The following is an 18,413-nucleotide window of genomic DNA, read 5'->3' on the forward strand; positions in this document are numbered from 1 at the left end:
CCCATTCCAGTCTTCAGGCAGGCCCTATCGGTCCTTTGGACCGCCAGTCAAATAATTGATAAAAAAGAAGAAATAAAGTTGAGTAATGTCAACAAGGATGGAGCTTTATAATTTTTAGGACTGATTTGGAGAAGTAAACTGGACCGGAACAAGAATGAAGTGGAAGGAAATGCGGTCTTTAGTTCTGAATAAGGACTGATACAACATTTATAACAATATTTACCCTTCGTTCATTCCCTAGAAATCCTATCATGAGTACTTTCATGGGTGTTTAGCCCTTATTTGCCAATAATAGTTGTTGTATACAATAAATAATGTACAGGCTATAAGCATTAGTGAACAAATTGAATACTTTTTACTGTATTATTTCATACCTATGCACTCATAATCTAAAATGGAAGTACGAGTAAATGAAAATAATCTTTAATTACTCGAGATAATGACTTGTTTCTCAATACATAAATTTTAATCGAACAAAACATGTTTTATACATCCCCATCTAGTTATTTTTTTATATTTAGAGCTGTTTCCTCAACAGGTTATATTTTTTTTCCCCCAAAGTTTTTATCATTATTTTTGAATTCTTGAAGAAGGGGGAAAATTGAGGTGTCAAGGGCGTGAGCTCCGGATGTTGGAGAGTAACACTGAGCTATAAAAGTTGACCTTGTTGTACTCGGAGTCGAATTAAGGATCGGCATTTGAGCAATTCCTGTCTATTCGGTGCTTATTTTTAATCCTAAACAAGCTTAGACCTCAATATCTTGGTAACGCCCTGAGATCGATATTTATGATAGTGTACCCATATGATTCAAATTACAAAAACTGTATAAGGGAAATACAAAATCCTTCAGATGTCCTCCGAATACGAACGTTGTGCTGCCATTATTGTCTGCCTCTGTGCTGGTCGGACGCTGAAGGACGCAAATAACTTCATAGATAATGATACTAGAGAGCTTACATTGATGTTGACAGATGCTAGAATGCTAGAAATTTAAATTAGTGCGATTTGTCCAAATCGGGTTCTTGGAACCGGATTTATTAAGGAAAAACGTACTTATAAGAGCTTTATGTTTTAAGTAAAGGAATTTTGGTCTCCTAGATCGCCGGATCCGAACCACCTTGAACTACTATGTGTGGGGCGTCGTGGAGAGAGTGAGTCCGATAAACGTACACATAACAATGTCGACTCCTTTCGGGCTTTCATTCTTGAGGCAGTGGGCAATATAGACGAGTAGTTCCTCATCGAGTCTTGTGCAAGGTTCAGGGCCAGGTTGGAGGCTGTGGTTGAAACTAAAAGTGCTTGGTTTGAGTGATTGACTTTAGAATGAACCCTTAAAATATTTGTGAATTAATTTTGGGAAATAAATTGTAATATATGTACATTATCACTAAATTTTCTGGATTCAAAATACCTAACCTTTATGTCTTAAGTAAATATGGAGTGGGATTTGTTTTAAATTTCCTCCTGTCACAACTGCTTGTAGCTGATCTAATAAAGCATCATGACAGCTAAGCTGCTCTCTACTTGAACAGTCAGCATGTTGTTAGGGGGACCAAATTAGTTTTGGTTTCATTTTTTAACATAACGGCAGATCATACTTTTCAAAAATCTATTTCTATTAATCTGTAGGTTAACTGAATCATACGAAATATGTGTTAATGACTTAGAAATAAATCAAATATAATTCCCAAAAAAATGTATATATGAAGTATAGCAAAAATTTATAATTTACATTGAAGATGGAACACAGATATGATACACACAAGATATCAAAATATATTTTAGTTTTTGAGATAGCAAATACCTCATGGAAGTAAGGAAGGATTTGTATTAGTAGACCTGAATGAGGGGGATAGCCATTGACGTGTAAGGCTTCATTTTGTTTGTTTGTTCCTATTATACAGAGGTTCATGAATAATTTACTTGTTTCTATAATAATTATACACATAATGTTAGATTATAACATTACTAGTGTATGTAGAGAAATCCTGTATAATGAATAGACTGGTTTGATCATATCATAAAGTAGTACATTAATAGACTTAAAATCCTTTACAAAATTAACAATTCGAAAAACAAAATTGTCAATATATACAATAATGATAGAAAGAGGCAAGGGTTTATCTCCCAAGATACCTTTTCCAAGGGATTTTAGACATACAGGAAATCCCTCATTTACTTATTTTATAATACAGTGTCCGGTCATTGTTTAACAACGAGCATTGAGCCATAGGTAGTAGGTTGTCTATTATTTTAGCATCTAGACAGAAGTGTTAAGCGTCAGTTAAAAAAATGGCATAGATCAAGAACTACAAAATCCCCAATAGTCGAAAAAGCCAGAGTGTCCTTGTTGCAATCCACGCCGGACTATACAATTTTGAGATTGGAAACTTCTTAAAACTTATCCAAGTCCATTGTTTGGAGAGTATGATAGGAACTGTCAGTGTTTGGAAGTGATTTTGAATCTGCTCCATGCCACAGTACAAAAAAAAAAAAAAATCATTACTCTGGTTGTCACAATATTATTTTTTGACCAGTGTTTGACCTCAAGGTCACCGGACCTCAACCCCATGGACTCTTTGAGTGGAGGGCAGTTAAGCAACACACCAACAGATCCTCCTGCACTGAAGAATAACCACTGGACTTATATATACTAATACAAACTATTTTAAGTCCTTATCGACAGCTATTTCCTATATGTATTAATTATTTACATATTTTTGCATGTGAAGTCAATATAATGTTAGAAAAGATTAGACTGCATATGATTAATAAATAACCTTCTTAGAGAAACACATACATGTGTTTTTTTATAAGTAAAAAAAAAAAGGAATATTTACACATAACCACGTTGTATATATACGACTTTCAAAACATACGTCATCAAATTGATATCAGTAAGCTTCCATATATATTTTGAATGCGAAAGTATGTCATGTGATGAATTGAACATACTAGGGATGTCACGGGTTCGAAATTCGGCGTTCATGGGACAATAAGGATCATTATTAGTGATGTAAATAATGTGAATTTTTAGATGGGCTGATGCCAATGCCATTGGCATGAACCTTTTCTTCCTCCTCCCTTGTTACATCATATTGTAGCTGGTTTAATGAAAACGTCATGAGTATTATTCTTTCTCATAAAATGTTGATTTTTGGTTTCTTTTTTAAAGTCCATTGTACACAGGATTTGCATACATAATTATTACAAACAAGCATAATACGATGCAAGAACAGTGATGTTTAATTCGTTATGATTCAGAATATGCCAGAAGAAGAGAGACTTGCCTGTTAATTACGACCCAACCTTTCTGAGTCTTCCCGAATCCTATGAGGGATTTGACTCTCTATGGCCAACCGATTCTTCTTCAGACACATTCTGGAACAATACGAAGTGGAAATCACTGTTCTTTCTCCATAACAATTATTTAATGTTTTATTAAAGTAATTAACTGTACATATTTCCATTTAAAAATTCAAAGGGATCATCAATTTTAACCAAAAATAAAGAATAATTATTTATATATTATGAAAAAATAGTCTTAAAGCCTAATAGTTCTAATGTGCTGAAGTAAAATAATTTAAAGGAAAAGTACTTAACGACATTTATGTCATATAATCAGTAATTTTGGATTTTGTTTTAAAAAGAAACATACAGAAAAAAAAAAAAAATGTTCTTGCCAGCTTAAGACTTGTAAAAATAAAAAAGAAAAATCCTCATGGGAATTATTTATTCTAACTTTTCCTTCGAACTCATGAATTCCAATGCAGTTCATAACCCAATACCATTGGAAAATTTGAATTTACGAGTAGTATTTACTTCAATTTCCTTATATGTAAATTATTTTATAAAGTAAAAAAGGACATCTGAAAGATATGAGCATATTTTTATGATAACAGGATGTGATATAATGTATAAGTTATATAATTGTATTTTTGTATATTTATTCAGCAACTTTTTGGTAACAACTTTGTAAAATCAGTAATAACCAACATTTTAAAGTGTAAGTATCAAATCAAATACTTATAGGACAATCTACCCTCCCCCTATGAAAATCATACAATTATGCTATATGAATATATAGGCATAATATCAAAAACTCATCAACAATAACAAACAATTTTGTTTACCTCAATATATACGTAGCTTTTAACAATTTATTATTATAATACTAAAAAAAACGAAATACACGTGGAATATACCGTAATTGACTCATCAATAATTATATAAATCGTTTGAATTTTTTAGGTGGCCCGTTTTTCGGAATTGGTTCAAAGGAACTTCTTTTTCTATAGAGATTCAATTATCTTCAAAACCTGTTTGAACATTCTTGTGTGCTCATAAATGACGGATCGTAATCCGGAGGATTTGTTGCGGAGTTATTATTGGAAGCCCTTGTAGGACTCTTAGAATTATATCGGAGTAATTCTTGCCAATGTCCTTTTATATTTGCTTTTTCCCCTCCTCCCATGACACAGTTGATTGTAGTTGACTCCAAAATTCTTCAAATTGTCGGGATTAGCATGTTGATATTCGTTTTTTTAACCTATTATACACAATTTTCATCACTACTCATTAGAATAGGTCAGCCATTTACTTTTTTGAACTACACAAACGCAGATGGTATCAAAAATTTTACGGTTCCAATCTAGGTCTTCTTTTTAGATATGACTATATAGTTACTGTCGTGTCAGTCCTTATTTATTCTGTCCAGTATAGTCTTAGGACTGGTCCTGATGACTGTAGGTCATGCGAACTGTCAGTAGTGGAACTGATTAATAAAAGAAGAAGAAATAAAGGTCACCAAGGACAGAACTTGATAAGTTGTAGGACTGATATGCGGGCACTAAACTGGACTGGAAGTCTAGATTTGAGAGGGAGCAAGATCATCACCTGTCTCAAACACCATGGGCCCACTGTCTGTCTTTTCTCCAACAAGAAAATGTGGACAGTAGATCAGAACAAGTACTGCCGGAATGGTTGTCTCTTCACGAGGATGAAGAGACACATACTATTAAATACAGAAATCCAGGACGACCGAGAGAAATGAGGAGAGAAGAGACGTGGAGGAATAAGGCAACGATGTCATTTAATAGTGATACATATATATTCTTATTAATACATAATCATTACAACTCTGACAAACATACACAATACATTACTATTTATGGATAAGAAGAATAATGGAAGTAGTACTTTATACATTTATTAAATAATAACAATAACTCAAAGATGATAAGGGAGGAAAGGCTTTACATCTGGAGAATGTGCCTCGCATCCACAAGCCCAAGTTAAGATCAGGGGACATGATGCTTGGGAAGGTTGAAACCAGAGGGGATGTCTCCCTTTGGTTCCACAAAGGGTTGGGGCATATGGACTAAGGAGTATCTGTACTTCATGATGAACATAATTAAGCCATGGGTTGACACTAATTATCATGGGATCTCAAAAGAATGATGCCCCTAGCTTCAAGTGCAAGGAGACCCGGAAGTGATTAGCGGAGAATCTTCTATATTTTTATCCTGCATTAGTGTGGTCTGTGTACCAGAGTGTTCACCATTGAGCTTTGGAATATGGGGCTATGTGGAGAACAAGGCCTGTGCTACTCCTTACATGAATGTGGACGACCTCCAAACTGCTGAGGAGAGTGAGTGGACCAACATGATAGAGGAATATGTAGCCAATATCAGCAAGGCATTCATGCCTCCTCTAGGGACTATGGTTGCCGCTGGAAGATCACATTTTTACTAGAAAATAATGTTAATGATTTGGATGATGGATTAGAAAAAGTATAAGATTGGTCGCCCCTGTACCAAGTGTACCAGTTTTGTTCCTGCCAGTGTAGATATAATAAAATGGACACCTCACAATAAAGGGACGAAGAAAATAGGTAGTTCTTGCTTTAGAGATGCGTGAATCGAATCAGAGCTTACACATTTCCAATCTTGATAAGGGAATTCTGTTCATTATTTAACAATGATATTTTTTCATCCTTCATGTAAAAATATTCAATTTTTGTGTACCTGACATAAATTTTATATAATTCATATGAATATTATACATATATATTATAGAGAAAAAAAAAGTGGATTAATGTCATTGGTAAATGTATTGAATGCAAAGATATGGATTTAAAAATTAATAATGAGAGAAATATCTACGGTTCTATATGGAGTTGCATGTTTGAAGGGTGTAACACAAGAAAAAAAAAAAAATTCCTAATAACATATAATAACCCTTTTTATATACATATAAAAAAGTTATTGATTTTAACAACGGAACTTAAATAACTTGTCAACACAACCTACTGTGTTTCTTTGACAACTTAGAATGAGCTTTTTAAGTTGTTTTAAATGACTATTAGGGTGGATCTTATTTTGTACTTTATAAATCCATCTTGTTCTTTTTAATTATCTCACACTCTTGCTCGATTCTAGTTTGAAAATATATTGGTATACAGAAAAGCTTTCATGTTTGAGGTATTTTACGACATAATTTCAAGAAATGTCTGAAATACAAAGGATGTCTTTTTGAATCAGCTGCACTGTTTATTACTTCCTTTTTTTCCCCATTCCAAGGTGAGCAGGGAAAGGGATGACCGAAGTAATATCTCAGCACTCCTTCGTGCGTAGATGAGTGCGGCAAAAACTGATATTGCCAAATGTGCATATCCCACTTTATACGCAAACCACGAGAAGGATTCTTGCAAACACCGCCTCCCCTCATCTGGTTCCCACACGGATAACACATCACACCAGCTGACTACATGGGCATTTTGAAGACAAAATTTACCCCTTGGGTGCAGTCAACTTACCTTAATGAAAATGTGGTGCTACAGCAGAACGGGGCACCTGTGCACACGGCCAAAAAGATCCACAATAAGACGGACTTATAGTCCAAGGAGATGTGGCGCGCATACATCTCAGACCTGAACTCATTGGACTTTGCTTTCTGCCTGCATATTGAGTCCAAAGCTCGTAAAAGACATCACCCCAATATCGACACTTTGAGATCCTCCATTGACGAATGCTGGAGCTCATTGGACGTAAACTTAATAAAGAACTGCTGTCATTGTAATTGGGAGGTGGCTAACGGGTGAAAAAAAGTTGAGTAAATTAGTTATTCCAATTTATGAACATAAAATTTAAATAAAGTTTCATTCAATTCGCACCTGTTATCTCAGATATACATCTGGTTGATTTTATTGCATTCTCACACAGAATATACGTATAGGTGGCTTTTATTGCGTACTTCAGAAATCCATGTTTGTATTTCAATCTCTCATCCCCTATCAATCGGTGCTAATGATCAAATTATTATTCCTGTTCCAAAAATTGTAAAATTAGAAGGGTAACTTAATCAACATTTGTTGACGTTTTTATTTTCAGATCTCTGGATCTGCCGTTTTTGTCCCCTGGTGTTATTAGTCTTATTTTCATTTAATTTGTAAATGTCGTTCCATTTGGTTTTTTTTTTCTTAAAAAATAATATTAATATTTGTGTGTAGTTAGGTGAAATTATCTCATTGATTTAGAATATGTATTATTTAGAATAAAGATATATTGTTTTGCCTCTAAATAAATAAAGAAAAATAATGGAATGACGTAGCTCAATGGGCTACGGTTTTGGGAAATTTAATTCGTTGAACTGATTGTGTATAGGTTCGATCCAAGCTCTTCCTAGAGAAGGAAATATACATTATGTATATGGATTTCAAAGATGATTCTTTTTATCAGAATTGTAGTACTTTGTTATAATGCCTGCTAATACTTAATCAGTGCCACAATATCTGGCCAATTAAAGGGTTGTTAAATAATATAAAAAGTAAGGGAGGCCACTATTAAATATGAATTAAAAACAAAATATTTTTAAGAACGAAGTTATATTTGAAAAAGAAACAAAATTTTAGATATGTAAACGTACAACATTGATTTTTAAGGACCACCCTAGTGATTATATACATAACATGGTTGGGCAGATAAGCACGCTACTACCTAAATGAATAGTATTCGCTTACAACATAGTTGTAGTATCTGTTAAACAAACGTGTGTTTTCATCATGAAGTGCTATTATGAAAGAGTGAATCATACAAAAAGGAGTGAGGAAATTCATCACACATAGTCGAATCCTGTCCCGCAAATACATTTATCTTCTCTATAGTTATTTTGTACAAAAAAGTATAAAGTGAGCTTCACATCATAGTTTTTTTTTGTTTTTTTCTACGGATATTATTGTTAGCCAATGTATTGTTCCTCTTTAAACTATTTTTCCGGTGCAGAGAGGTAAGGCTTATGATTTAACACTACTTATGGAAATTATTTGTACGACTTTTTGATATTAAAGTAAAAGTATAAATTATTTGACAATTTTTATTTTTAACCCTTCATTAATAAACTTCCTTTTTATAACGTGGTTAGTTAACTGTTGAACAAGACACCCCAAAATAAAATGTAGATTCAAAGGAATAAATATAATTCTTATAAATCACAGGGTGTAAAATATCCCAGTTTGCTAATAGAGGGTTAAGGATACATACAGTAAAACATATATCAAACGGTCAGGCAAGGTATACAAAAAAACTAACCACTTAGTGTAGTTGACCTCTTAAAACAGATTTCCTGTTTTGTTACACTTCCAAATTTGAATACTGGATATGGCTCCTAATTACGGTGAAATACTTAAAAAAGGCAGCCTTTAGTCCAGATTTGACTGCATGTAGTCCATCAACACAAAAATAACTAAAAAGGCTAGCGTAACTGGGTCCTGAGTACCCAATAACTTAACGAGCTGTAGTAATTACTGGTGAGTCATTCATTGTCCCTTCTGTTAGTTCCAGAACAGCAGAACCGTGAATACCGAACTGACTAATAATGTTTTTTTCGTTTAATTAACATTATTTTACATTCTTACTCATAAAATATTTCGATTTTTTATTCGTAGATGCTGCTAATTGAACTGATAAATATCCCTGGTCACAATTGAATAAATCTAAAACAAAAGATTTTAATTTTTAAATTAACATTGCTTATACTTATTTTAGCTAATAATATTTCTGAGCATCTCAACCAATCCAATAAATTTAAAAATATAGTCCATAGTAAAATAGATTATGAATTTCTAAATATATGGCAATTTTTATTAATAATTATTTTTGTATTGGTGCTTAATATATTTCAAAATTCATATCTCAAAGCATTGTTTGCGTATAAAAAAACTTATAATTTATAAAGGTTTTTATGTTACATTTGTTATATTATTTACTTGCCACTTTCAAAACTTAGGTAAATTGTATTTTTTTTTTAACTACAGGAAGTGAAGCCTTTATTGTCTGAAAAATCAGTTCAAATAGTATGTAATGTTTCCCTCTTTCTCGACCGTTTATCAAAATTTGCCATCACAATAGCCTGCTGTTGGTGTTATTTAAGGTTCATATGTTATCTTATGATTGAATGTGGGACCTGGCAACGGGCAAAGTATCATTGCAGATGTTTTTTTTTCAGACCTGGAATACATTTGTAGTGTTTAACCAGTCATCTTTCCTTAATAATAATAAATATTCTGAGCCAATTATTGGCAATTCTAGAGAATTGCACTAAGAGATTGCAAAAATTTCAGACTATGAATAAGAAAAAAGTAGGGTAATACCAAGCGGTCGATTGATATCTGAACATTTTGAGTTTAAACTTCAACAAGGTATAATTTATTAACTAGTAATATAGTTTTAACAAAATTAATACTATAAATAGATGTGTGTCAGAGCTCTCTTAATCATTAACTTTAGTCGCCTTTAGCGGCAACTATGGCTTTCAGACGGCAGAGGAAGGGTGCGGATGTAGTCCTCTGCCCTAGCGTCCTAGGACTGTTATCATAGCTGTAGGGAAACAAAAGTGCCAAAAACGAGTTGAAAAGAACTAATAAGACTCATTCAATGGAATATTTTAAGGAAAGAAAGTGGGTTCTTTAATTGATGGTGTAAAAAGTGGCCTTTCCACCCTCACAAGGCTCTTTTCACCCACTTTTTTGATAGGTCTCTGGACAGTCTGGTGTGAAAACCCCCAGATCTCTAGCATGGGCCCTCATGAACTTGAGAGGATTGGTCTGACACGTTTTCTTTAACTCCTCTGGGTCCAGTTTGTCTTCTTGACAGAGCCCTTCTTCTTCTCAAACGTTTCGGACTTGAGGACATTGTAGACAGTGGTCCAGGATTGTGAGAATTAGAATTCGTCAATTATGTTCAATTATCATTTTCTCGACTTTTACGTAAGCTAGATACCTAAATTTTTTATTTATTTATGACTAATTGTTCATGCTTTTATATATCAAAATATGAGTTAATTTCAATTACTCAACCTTAATTAATTATTGAATAAGTATGTGCTCAGATTTCAACAGACCACTCGGTCTAGTTCTTCTATTTCAAACACGAAATTAGAATCAAATATAGATTCATTATCTTCTAATAAAGGCTTATAATTTTTGCTGGCATTCTTGACTATCTCAAACTTATGTGGAGGAGATTTTATGTACTGTGGTTCATTTATATTTCTATGTGTTAAAATCCGTTCTTTTCATTTAGCAGAGAAACACTCCCCAAAAACATAATATTTTCTTCTCCCATGCTTTCGGGTTGGGTACTTTTGGCCTTATAGTTAGCATTTTGATTCATAAATACCCTTTTTTTTTGTTCATAGAATGTATTTCACTGTTAAAGTAAACCTACGAATAAAATTATAAACAGTTCTTTTATTTGGCAATGGAAAAACTTACAAAATCGGCAAGGGATCAAATACGTACTGATTTTCTTCACGGTCCCTATATTTATAGTGGTTTTAGTCTTCTCACGATACAAACAACGTTGTAACGGTTCCGTTACTTAAACGATATATAAAATACCATTGATGGTAATTATCATGCACTTACAAAAATTATGACAGCTGATAAAATAGTTTTCATTTTACTATTTTTATTATAAAACACTTTTATGGTGCATAAATTTAGTGGATATGTTATTAATTATGACGTAATGCCACTGAATGAACTGGTTTCAATATCAATTAATTATAGTAACGTTTTAAATATATCAATATACCGGTAAAACTATAGTTTATCGCTATACCAAACCCACTATAAAGGTATATTACAAACATATATCCTTCCTAATACCTAATATTTTTAAAAGAGTTGTATCAGTCCTTAATTAGGACCGATGACTATAGTCCAGATCAGTCCTGCTTATCCGCCATTAAAACTTATAAAGTTTGGTCCTTAATGATTTCACTTAACTATATATTTAAAAAAAAATCAGTACTAGATAACAGTCCTAAGAAGTAACTGTTGTAAAGAACTGGTCCCATGGTCGGATAGGACCAGATCTAAGACTTAATCTACCAAATAAAGACCTACAGAGCACTAGCACGGTGTTACCCCTCTAACACAAAAATAAGTTAAGTTATGGTCTTGTGGTTGTTAGCAGTAAAGGTCACGTCATTGATCCCTTCATATTGAAGTAGGACCAGAATGTGAACATCAAGGTCAAAATCACTGTTCTGCACAGCAAAGCCTTCTTTTAGACCTGCAGGATAATGAAAGAACGACCATGGATCTGGCAGCAAAACGGGGCACCCTGTCACTCACACCAGCAAAGGAACCATCGATTTTCTTGATTCTGAAAATGTGATGTACGTACTATCAAGTTCTTGGTATCCTAACTCGCCGGAAATGAACCCTTCTGACTATTTTGAAAGAGGAATTGTTGTTTGTGTTTTTAATTAAGGTCCCCACAGCATCACAAGATCTCTTTGAGCTTCGAAAAGGACTTTACTAGTGGGACTGTCAAACTGGCAGTGGAATGTTTCTGGGACTTTGTGAGCGTGTGGTCCCAGATAACAGCAATTTTATTGATTGAATAGTAAATATATTTTATAAAGTTGATTTTTGTGAAAATCTTATAAAAATCGGATAGGAAATAAAGTCACAGCAGCGATTTACTTTCTTTCTCGGCTTGTGAACGTTTACATGAAACACCCTTTATGTATATATATAGATTGGCCATCTTATTATTTCTATGCATTAATCTTGGCTATCATATACAAATATATATGTATAGCTATGCTTTATATAAAATATTTCTAAGCAATATTATAATACAGTATTGAATTTAATACTATGTAAGATTATAATATAGTGAAATATATTTGTGTGTTTCAATTTATAAATTGTGGGTTAACCAATTGAGAATTTATAGTCTGGGAGTACTTAGGAGATAAATAGCTGATGGTGTGATTGAGTTATAGATAGTACCCACCTTTAGCTGTTTATTATCCGACTCATATGTCATCATTTCTCTATTGACAAATGAGTAACATTTTTTAGCCTAATTCCAATAGAGTATACTACAAATGAATCACACTTATGTACATTGCACGTCCCAACACGAATATGTATGCATTAGTTATGTTCCATTTAGTCAATTCAGAGTCTCCCCTTTTCAATATATATATTACTAAAGGGTTTTGCTTTTCATTTATATAATATAAAACTATTTGGTGTTGAATTACATTATTATTTTATATAAAGCCTCATCTCATAAAATATTATTCGACGTTACAGACACGTATCCCTACCTAGAAGAGTAAAGTAGGAAAAAAAAATCCCTGTTCTAAGAGAGCTTCTAATTAAATAAAGAGAGAGAGAGGTAAAACCCTGTAATAACAAAATCTTCTTAGTATAATTTGAATCTTGAATCCGTGCAGTCAAGTAGTAAAAATACTTTGTTCATTGATTATTAAAGACTTTTATATATATATATATATATTCATAAGTGCACCATCGAATAATGAATTCAACAGCTTGGTATGTATAATTATAAATAATTAAAAGAGACTCGGAATTGCGACGCAACGTAATAACACAATCAAAGACTCGCTATTCGACATGGACTTGAAAACTATTTTACAAAGAGGTCAAAAGAACCATAGCACACGACATAGGTCGGTTTCTTATTTAGGGCTGAAGGCTGCACTCCAATTTAGTCCTTCATTCCGGTCGTAAAACTTATACGTTCCGTCCTTGATAACATTACTCACATATATTTCTTCTTTTTTTATATTAATTTTGACGGTCCGAAGGGCCGATAGTTTTAAGGACAGGTCCTTAGAACTAATAGGAGTAGGCCTAAGACTAAGGACCAATAATAATACAAACTGAACTGTACCAGATAAATACAGACTGACACATGACTTCTGTACACTATATCGATCCTATATTATCAAATTATGGAATTGATTTGAGCTCAATAGAATTCTGAGGGCTCAAACTGAAATTGGACTTGTGACCTAATACTTTAAAATCGACTTGGATTTGTATTTTAAGGGATTTTGCCTTACTCTGATGAATAATTTGAAGCTTAATTACAAATATGCATATATTAAATCGTGGGCTGTGTATTGTTTTTCTTGTTGGGAAGAGTTGAGACTAGTTTGAAAGTATAAAAATGAGTAGGTTAACAAGGATCTATTTATCTTCTTTTGAGGAAACTAGGGCTTCCTTATGCTGCGACTATTGTAATTTGTAAAAGTAGATTCTTCAAATTGCAACATAAAAATTAGATAAATAAATTAGCATTTGTACTTTTTATAAGATTATTAATAATTCGTTAAAATGTTTCTTAAGCTTATAAAAGGAGTAAATTTTTACTTTTCTAATGAAATATGACTTATTGATATATATATTTTCTATGGCGGAATCAAAATCATACCACTTTTAAAAACATAATAATGAAGTGATTCTATTGGAACTCAATGTTAAATCGTTCAGAAAGGAGCATCGAGAAGCAATGCAGTTGAATTCTGAATTAAACTTCACTTCAAAGGATAAATAAAACGGATTCCTCTCTTCTCAAATATCTAGTTTTATCTTAAAGTTTTGAAGCTTGAGTAGCGGCAACGCCACCTAGATAAATTTGAACAAATCAAGAAATGTATTTAGTTTACAAAAAACACGTGAAACAGTTCGGATTCTGCTCGGGCTTAGAGTCAATATCATTTCGTCATCTTGAATTGAACTTCAAGTAATAGTCAGTAAATGGAAAGTGGCTGTGTTATAATGATTTAATAAATATGAGAGTTGTACAAATTGTACCCTATACAAGTTACTTCTTGTAGATAACATATTGTATATACAGTCAAACCTGGTATTACACTAATCTTATTTAAACGAGTCATTCCCACGCTGGAATTTCATAACATAAAAGACTACACTAAGCATGTCCCTGCAATCCCAATTAGGGGTCAATTAAATAATTAAAAATCCTTTAGAGGTCACTTTTTTAAACTGACAATTTAAGTACAGAAAAAAGAAGAATATTTACTCGCTATAGAATTATAATGGACCCTCTTTTGACGAGTTAATAAATAAAATATGAATGTTGCATGCACGTAATTAAATATGTTCTCCACATTTATGCTTTTCCCTCCCTGTATCGTTAAGAAGGTGTCAAGCTTTTTGAATCTATTTCCTCTGAATGATTAGTGAGCTTCTAAATACTTTGTGTACGGATCCTTTCTTTAGACAGATCTCTTAATATACTGAAATTCAATTCAAAATATTTGTCTTGGGCCAGCTCAACTCAACTTTGCTAGAAAGGGAAACAATATATTTTTTAATTAGTTCATTTTCTGAAGTTGTAGTAGCTCTTTCATTGAAGGATTTGGATCTGAAGAGTGAGACACACCTTTTTAAAAAAGATAATTTTGCCAAAATATCAAACCTGCAATAAGCGGGTTCACTCTCAGTTTCCCTTGATTGACCGTTTATACATACAGTTTTTAATGTAATATACTTTTATGGTTGCTTAAAATTTTCTTAATAATGTTTAATAGATGTGCCCGTCAACACAAAAACATGATCAAATGATTTTCCCTCAAAATTGAGTCTGGATTATATATTCAGATTAACTTTTGAAGTGCAGCAAATTGCACCTAAGTAACCAAAGTTCATCGTCACAATATCATAATGAACATTTGATATATTAAATTTGAAAGGAGCTTTATCGGGGTCATTATAAGTCTCTTAAATAAAATAAAAGTTCTAAACTATAGGTGAAATTCATGGATGTCCTACCTCATACAAACAATTTGATTACAAAAGTAATTAATGATCTTAATAAGTTCATGAAAAATGGGTTCCTATGTATACGATAAAATATAAATAATATATATTGAAATTTTCTCAGTTTCTTGATTTTTGTTCAAGATTGTTTTTATGTTGACGCATCAATCGTTATAAGCTGTTGTTATTCATCTCAACGCCCCCCATTCTGCATATTAAGTATATTTTCATTCTATGTATAAATATACAAAGTAATATAGTGTTGTTACATGGGATGATGAAGTAAAAAAAATATAGAGAGTATAGGTTTACTCCCCAGCAAAGTATTATTATATCTTTATTGTGAGGGTTAATTTTTATTCCATGACTTATAGTTGCACGTATTTGTACATACAGTCCTCATGGAGGAACAACTTTAGAAAATAATATACATATATATTCTATAATTTACAGTGTCTGAATGTGTTTGAATCATCATCAAGTGTTACTGCTTCTATTCCCATTCATTGAATCCGAGTTATTGACATCCCGTATATTCAGTCTGTGCATGAGGTAATTTCCGGAGGTTGCACCATTGATTTGAAATCAATAGCACATAACATCTATATATTATTAAGACACCATCATGATGCAATACTGTAAATACATTCAATGGATGTCATCATCATCGTACAAAACATTTCCTATTTCAACTCTAAGTATCTTCGTTCTTCTATTATCATCTACACATGGGTATCCCCAAGGAAGCTCTAGAAATGATACTGTAAGTTCATTCATTTTAGTATATGTTATTAAGATTCCAAAAAGAATAAGTCTTTTTTTTTGTTTGCAAACCTAGGAGTCCAACGTAACAATAACTACAGAAGATTCATTCAACACAACGCTTACAACTCTACCCAGTCAGACTTCAAGTGAGAATATATTATCACCCTCCACTTCAGAAATCGGAGCTTCAACAAACGCCACAACAACTCCTGAATCGTCTCAAGAAACAAGTTTTCCGCCATCCACTCTGTCCTCATCTTTCGTTTCGAATAGAACAACGGTGGAGTCCAGTTCGACTGAAACGTCACCGGCAACAGAGGAAGGATTCTCTTACACAGATCCTTCTGTTAAAGAAAATTCAACAACATTATCTACAAAAGACACTACCGCAACGTCAGTGGAAGGCGGCGAGAATGACTCCACCACAACGATTACATTTCCAAACACATCAACCCATGTCAATAATACTAATTCTACCCCTGACTCAACTACGAATACGTTAATTACGGATCGTAATGAAACATATACAAGACTTGAGGTAGGCCACGAGGAACTACTTTCTACCACTCCTTCTAGTATTTTTACGACTAGCACAGAGCACGAGTTAGTTTCAAACTCTTTCGAATCTTCTTCTTCTTCCTCCCTTTCATTTTCAACCCCTGTTGCGGACATAGCTACTTCAAGTGCCGCAGAACCTTCTACTTTACCCCCAGAACCTTCCCCTTCCACTCCATCTAATTATCTTCATACAGGCAATGATGATTCCTTAGTTACATCAACAACTGAAGAGCTAGTCACGTTAATTGAAACCTCCACTCACACGTCTTCTTCCACGCATAGCGTTCCACCTAGTTCGATTTTAACAACGAACTTCGGTCCGATACAGAGCACAAATAGCCCAGAGTTGACTACTTCCACGCATAGTGTTACATCTACTTCATTAGTAACATCGACCCTAGGTCTAATAGAAAGCACAAATAGCCCAGATTCTTCTTCCATAGTAACAACGACCATTGCTAGAGCGGATGAACCATCATCTACCACCATTTTGATTCATGGCAGTAGTCAAGAAGAGGATGCAGAAGAATTAGACGTAAAAGACAGTACTCCATACATTGTTGAAGAGCCCATCAAAACTTCCAAGAGTCCGTTATTAATCCAGCATGATAAGGGTGATGGGAGCGTTAAGAGTGGCATGAATAATAATCAATCCAATGTGATGGTGAAGGTGAACTCCTTTGTGGATGTTGTCTCACAATAAATATATCGTGTGTGTCTTATAAAATAACATTTTTTTAAATCGATAAAATATTTTTTTTGTGCGTTCCTTCAACTTAATCCTTTCATTTGATCTTATTACACTGAAAGTACTTAATTGCATGCACATCACAAATTGATCATAGTTTTTCATTAACCATCGTCTCTTCTATATTCTCATTAACTCTAACTCAATGTCCATATTTAAAGTAAAATAGTTTCATATGTGGAAATAAGTTTTTCTAAGGTTGAGGTTGCGCGGTAATTATAATTTTTATTTATAAATGTTTTGTCTACCGACGGTTGAAAGGGAAGAAAAAAGAAAACGGCTGGTTAAGATGTCATGAAATCTCCCATGGATATCATCGAGAATATGTATATCAACAGAACGTCAGTTTACCAGATTGTTAGCCACTGAATAATTGGTGTAAACGTTGTTAGAAAGCCTGGCCATGGAGGAAGGAGGAAAATTCGTACAAAGTCTGTATTGAAGGTCATCAAATATGGATTGTACTAAATCCCCACCATATGATAAAAGGGATGGCTAGGAGTATGTGTATTAGGGTGGGGGTTTTCTACTCTTTTGAATTTCGATTATGGCCGGTTCAGAAAAGTTGTGAAAATATAACAAAAATGCACTTATAAGCAGATGATCAATTTTTGTTTTTCCTTTTTTTTGTTCCAAAGGACAATTTTTCAAAAAAACTTTTTTTACATCTTTTATAGGTTAGGAAATTGTATCTAAAAGTTATTTTATGCAAAACAACTAAAAAAATGTCTTCTGTATATCTTTTTTACATAGTAAAGATTTTTGGTCTTTTGTCATAATTTGATTGAGATTTGTGACCTTAATATGATCTCGTAGGACAATGTAAATTTTTTATGTAATTTTCATATTATATGACAAATTTTCCATAATAGTCGAAAGAAAAAGTGAAAAATCGATCCGCTCTAATAGGTATGTCAGTAAAAACCAGAATAGAAGAATAAAAGTAGACCTTGGAGCTAAGTCAAGAGCTAGATGAAAAAAACAACGACATTCTATTAATGACAATACAAAGGAAAGAAGGCTCACTAGATCAAAATTTCTTCTCAACAATATAATTTATTCAGGATTCACTGTCAAAGACTCTTTCATCCGTAAAAAAAGTTAAAAATTCCTAAAGAGACAAAATTAAATTCACTTTTAAAAATAAACAGACGGTAATATCCATGAGAGACTTTTCAACTGACAGTTTTCTTTGCCCTTGAATTTCGGTCATGTTGTCGAAAGAAAAA

General features: G+C 33.1%; 1 protein-coding gene across 41 annotated transcripts in view; it reads left to right on the plus strand.

The window, feature by feature from the left end:
• Positions 1-18,413, plus strand: part of LOC121129022 (uncharacterized) — a 39,731-nt gene that overhangs the window by 746 nt on the left and 20,572 nt on the right. For 20 of the 41 annotated variants that reach the window (XR_011783472.1, XR_005868328.2, XR_011783477.1 and 17 more), the window contains exons 1-3: positions 12,716-12,857; positions 15,567-15,876; positions 15,952-17,106. Coding sequence is in view for 29 of the 41 variants with exons in the window: in XM_071893276.1 (XP_071749377.1) it covers positions 15,739-15,876; positions 15,952-17,106 (1,293 nt within the window). In the remaining 12 variants the exon portion in view is untranslated. Of the gene's footprint in view, positions 1-8,019; positions 8,288-12,469; positions 12,858-15,566; positions 15,877-15,951; positions 17,107-18,413 lie in introns of those variants that run through there. The other 21 variants (XR_011783475.1, XR_011783478.1, XR_011783480.1 and 18 more) reach the window with 6 other exon arrangements.

This window comes from Lepeophtheirus salmonis, chromosome 14, assembly GCF_016086655.4.
Source record: "Lepeophtheirus salmonis chromosome 14, UVic_Lsal_1.4, whole genome shotgun sequence".
In the NCBI taxonomy this organism is placed as follows: Eukaryota; Metazoa; Arthropoda; class Copepoda; order Siphonostomatoida; family Caligidae; genus Lepeophtheirus; species Lepeophtheirus salmonis.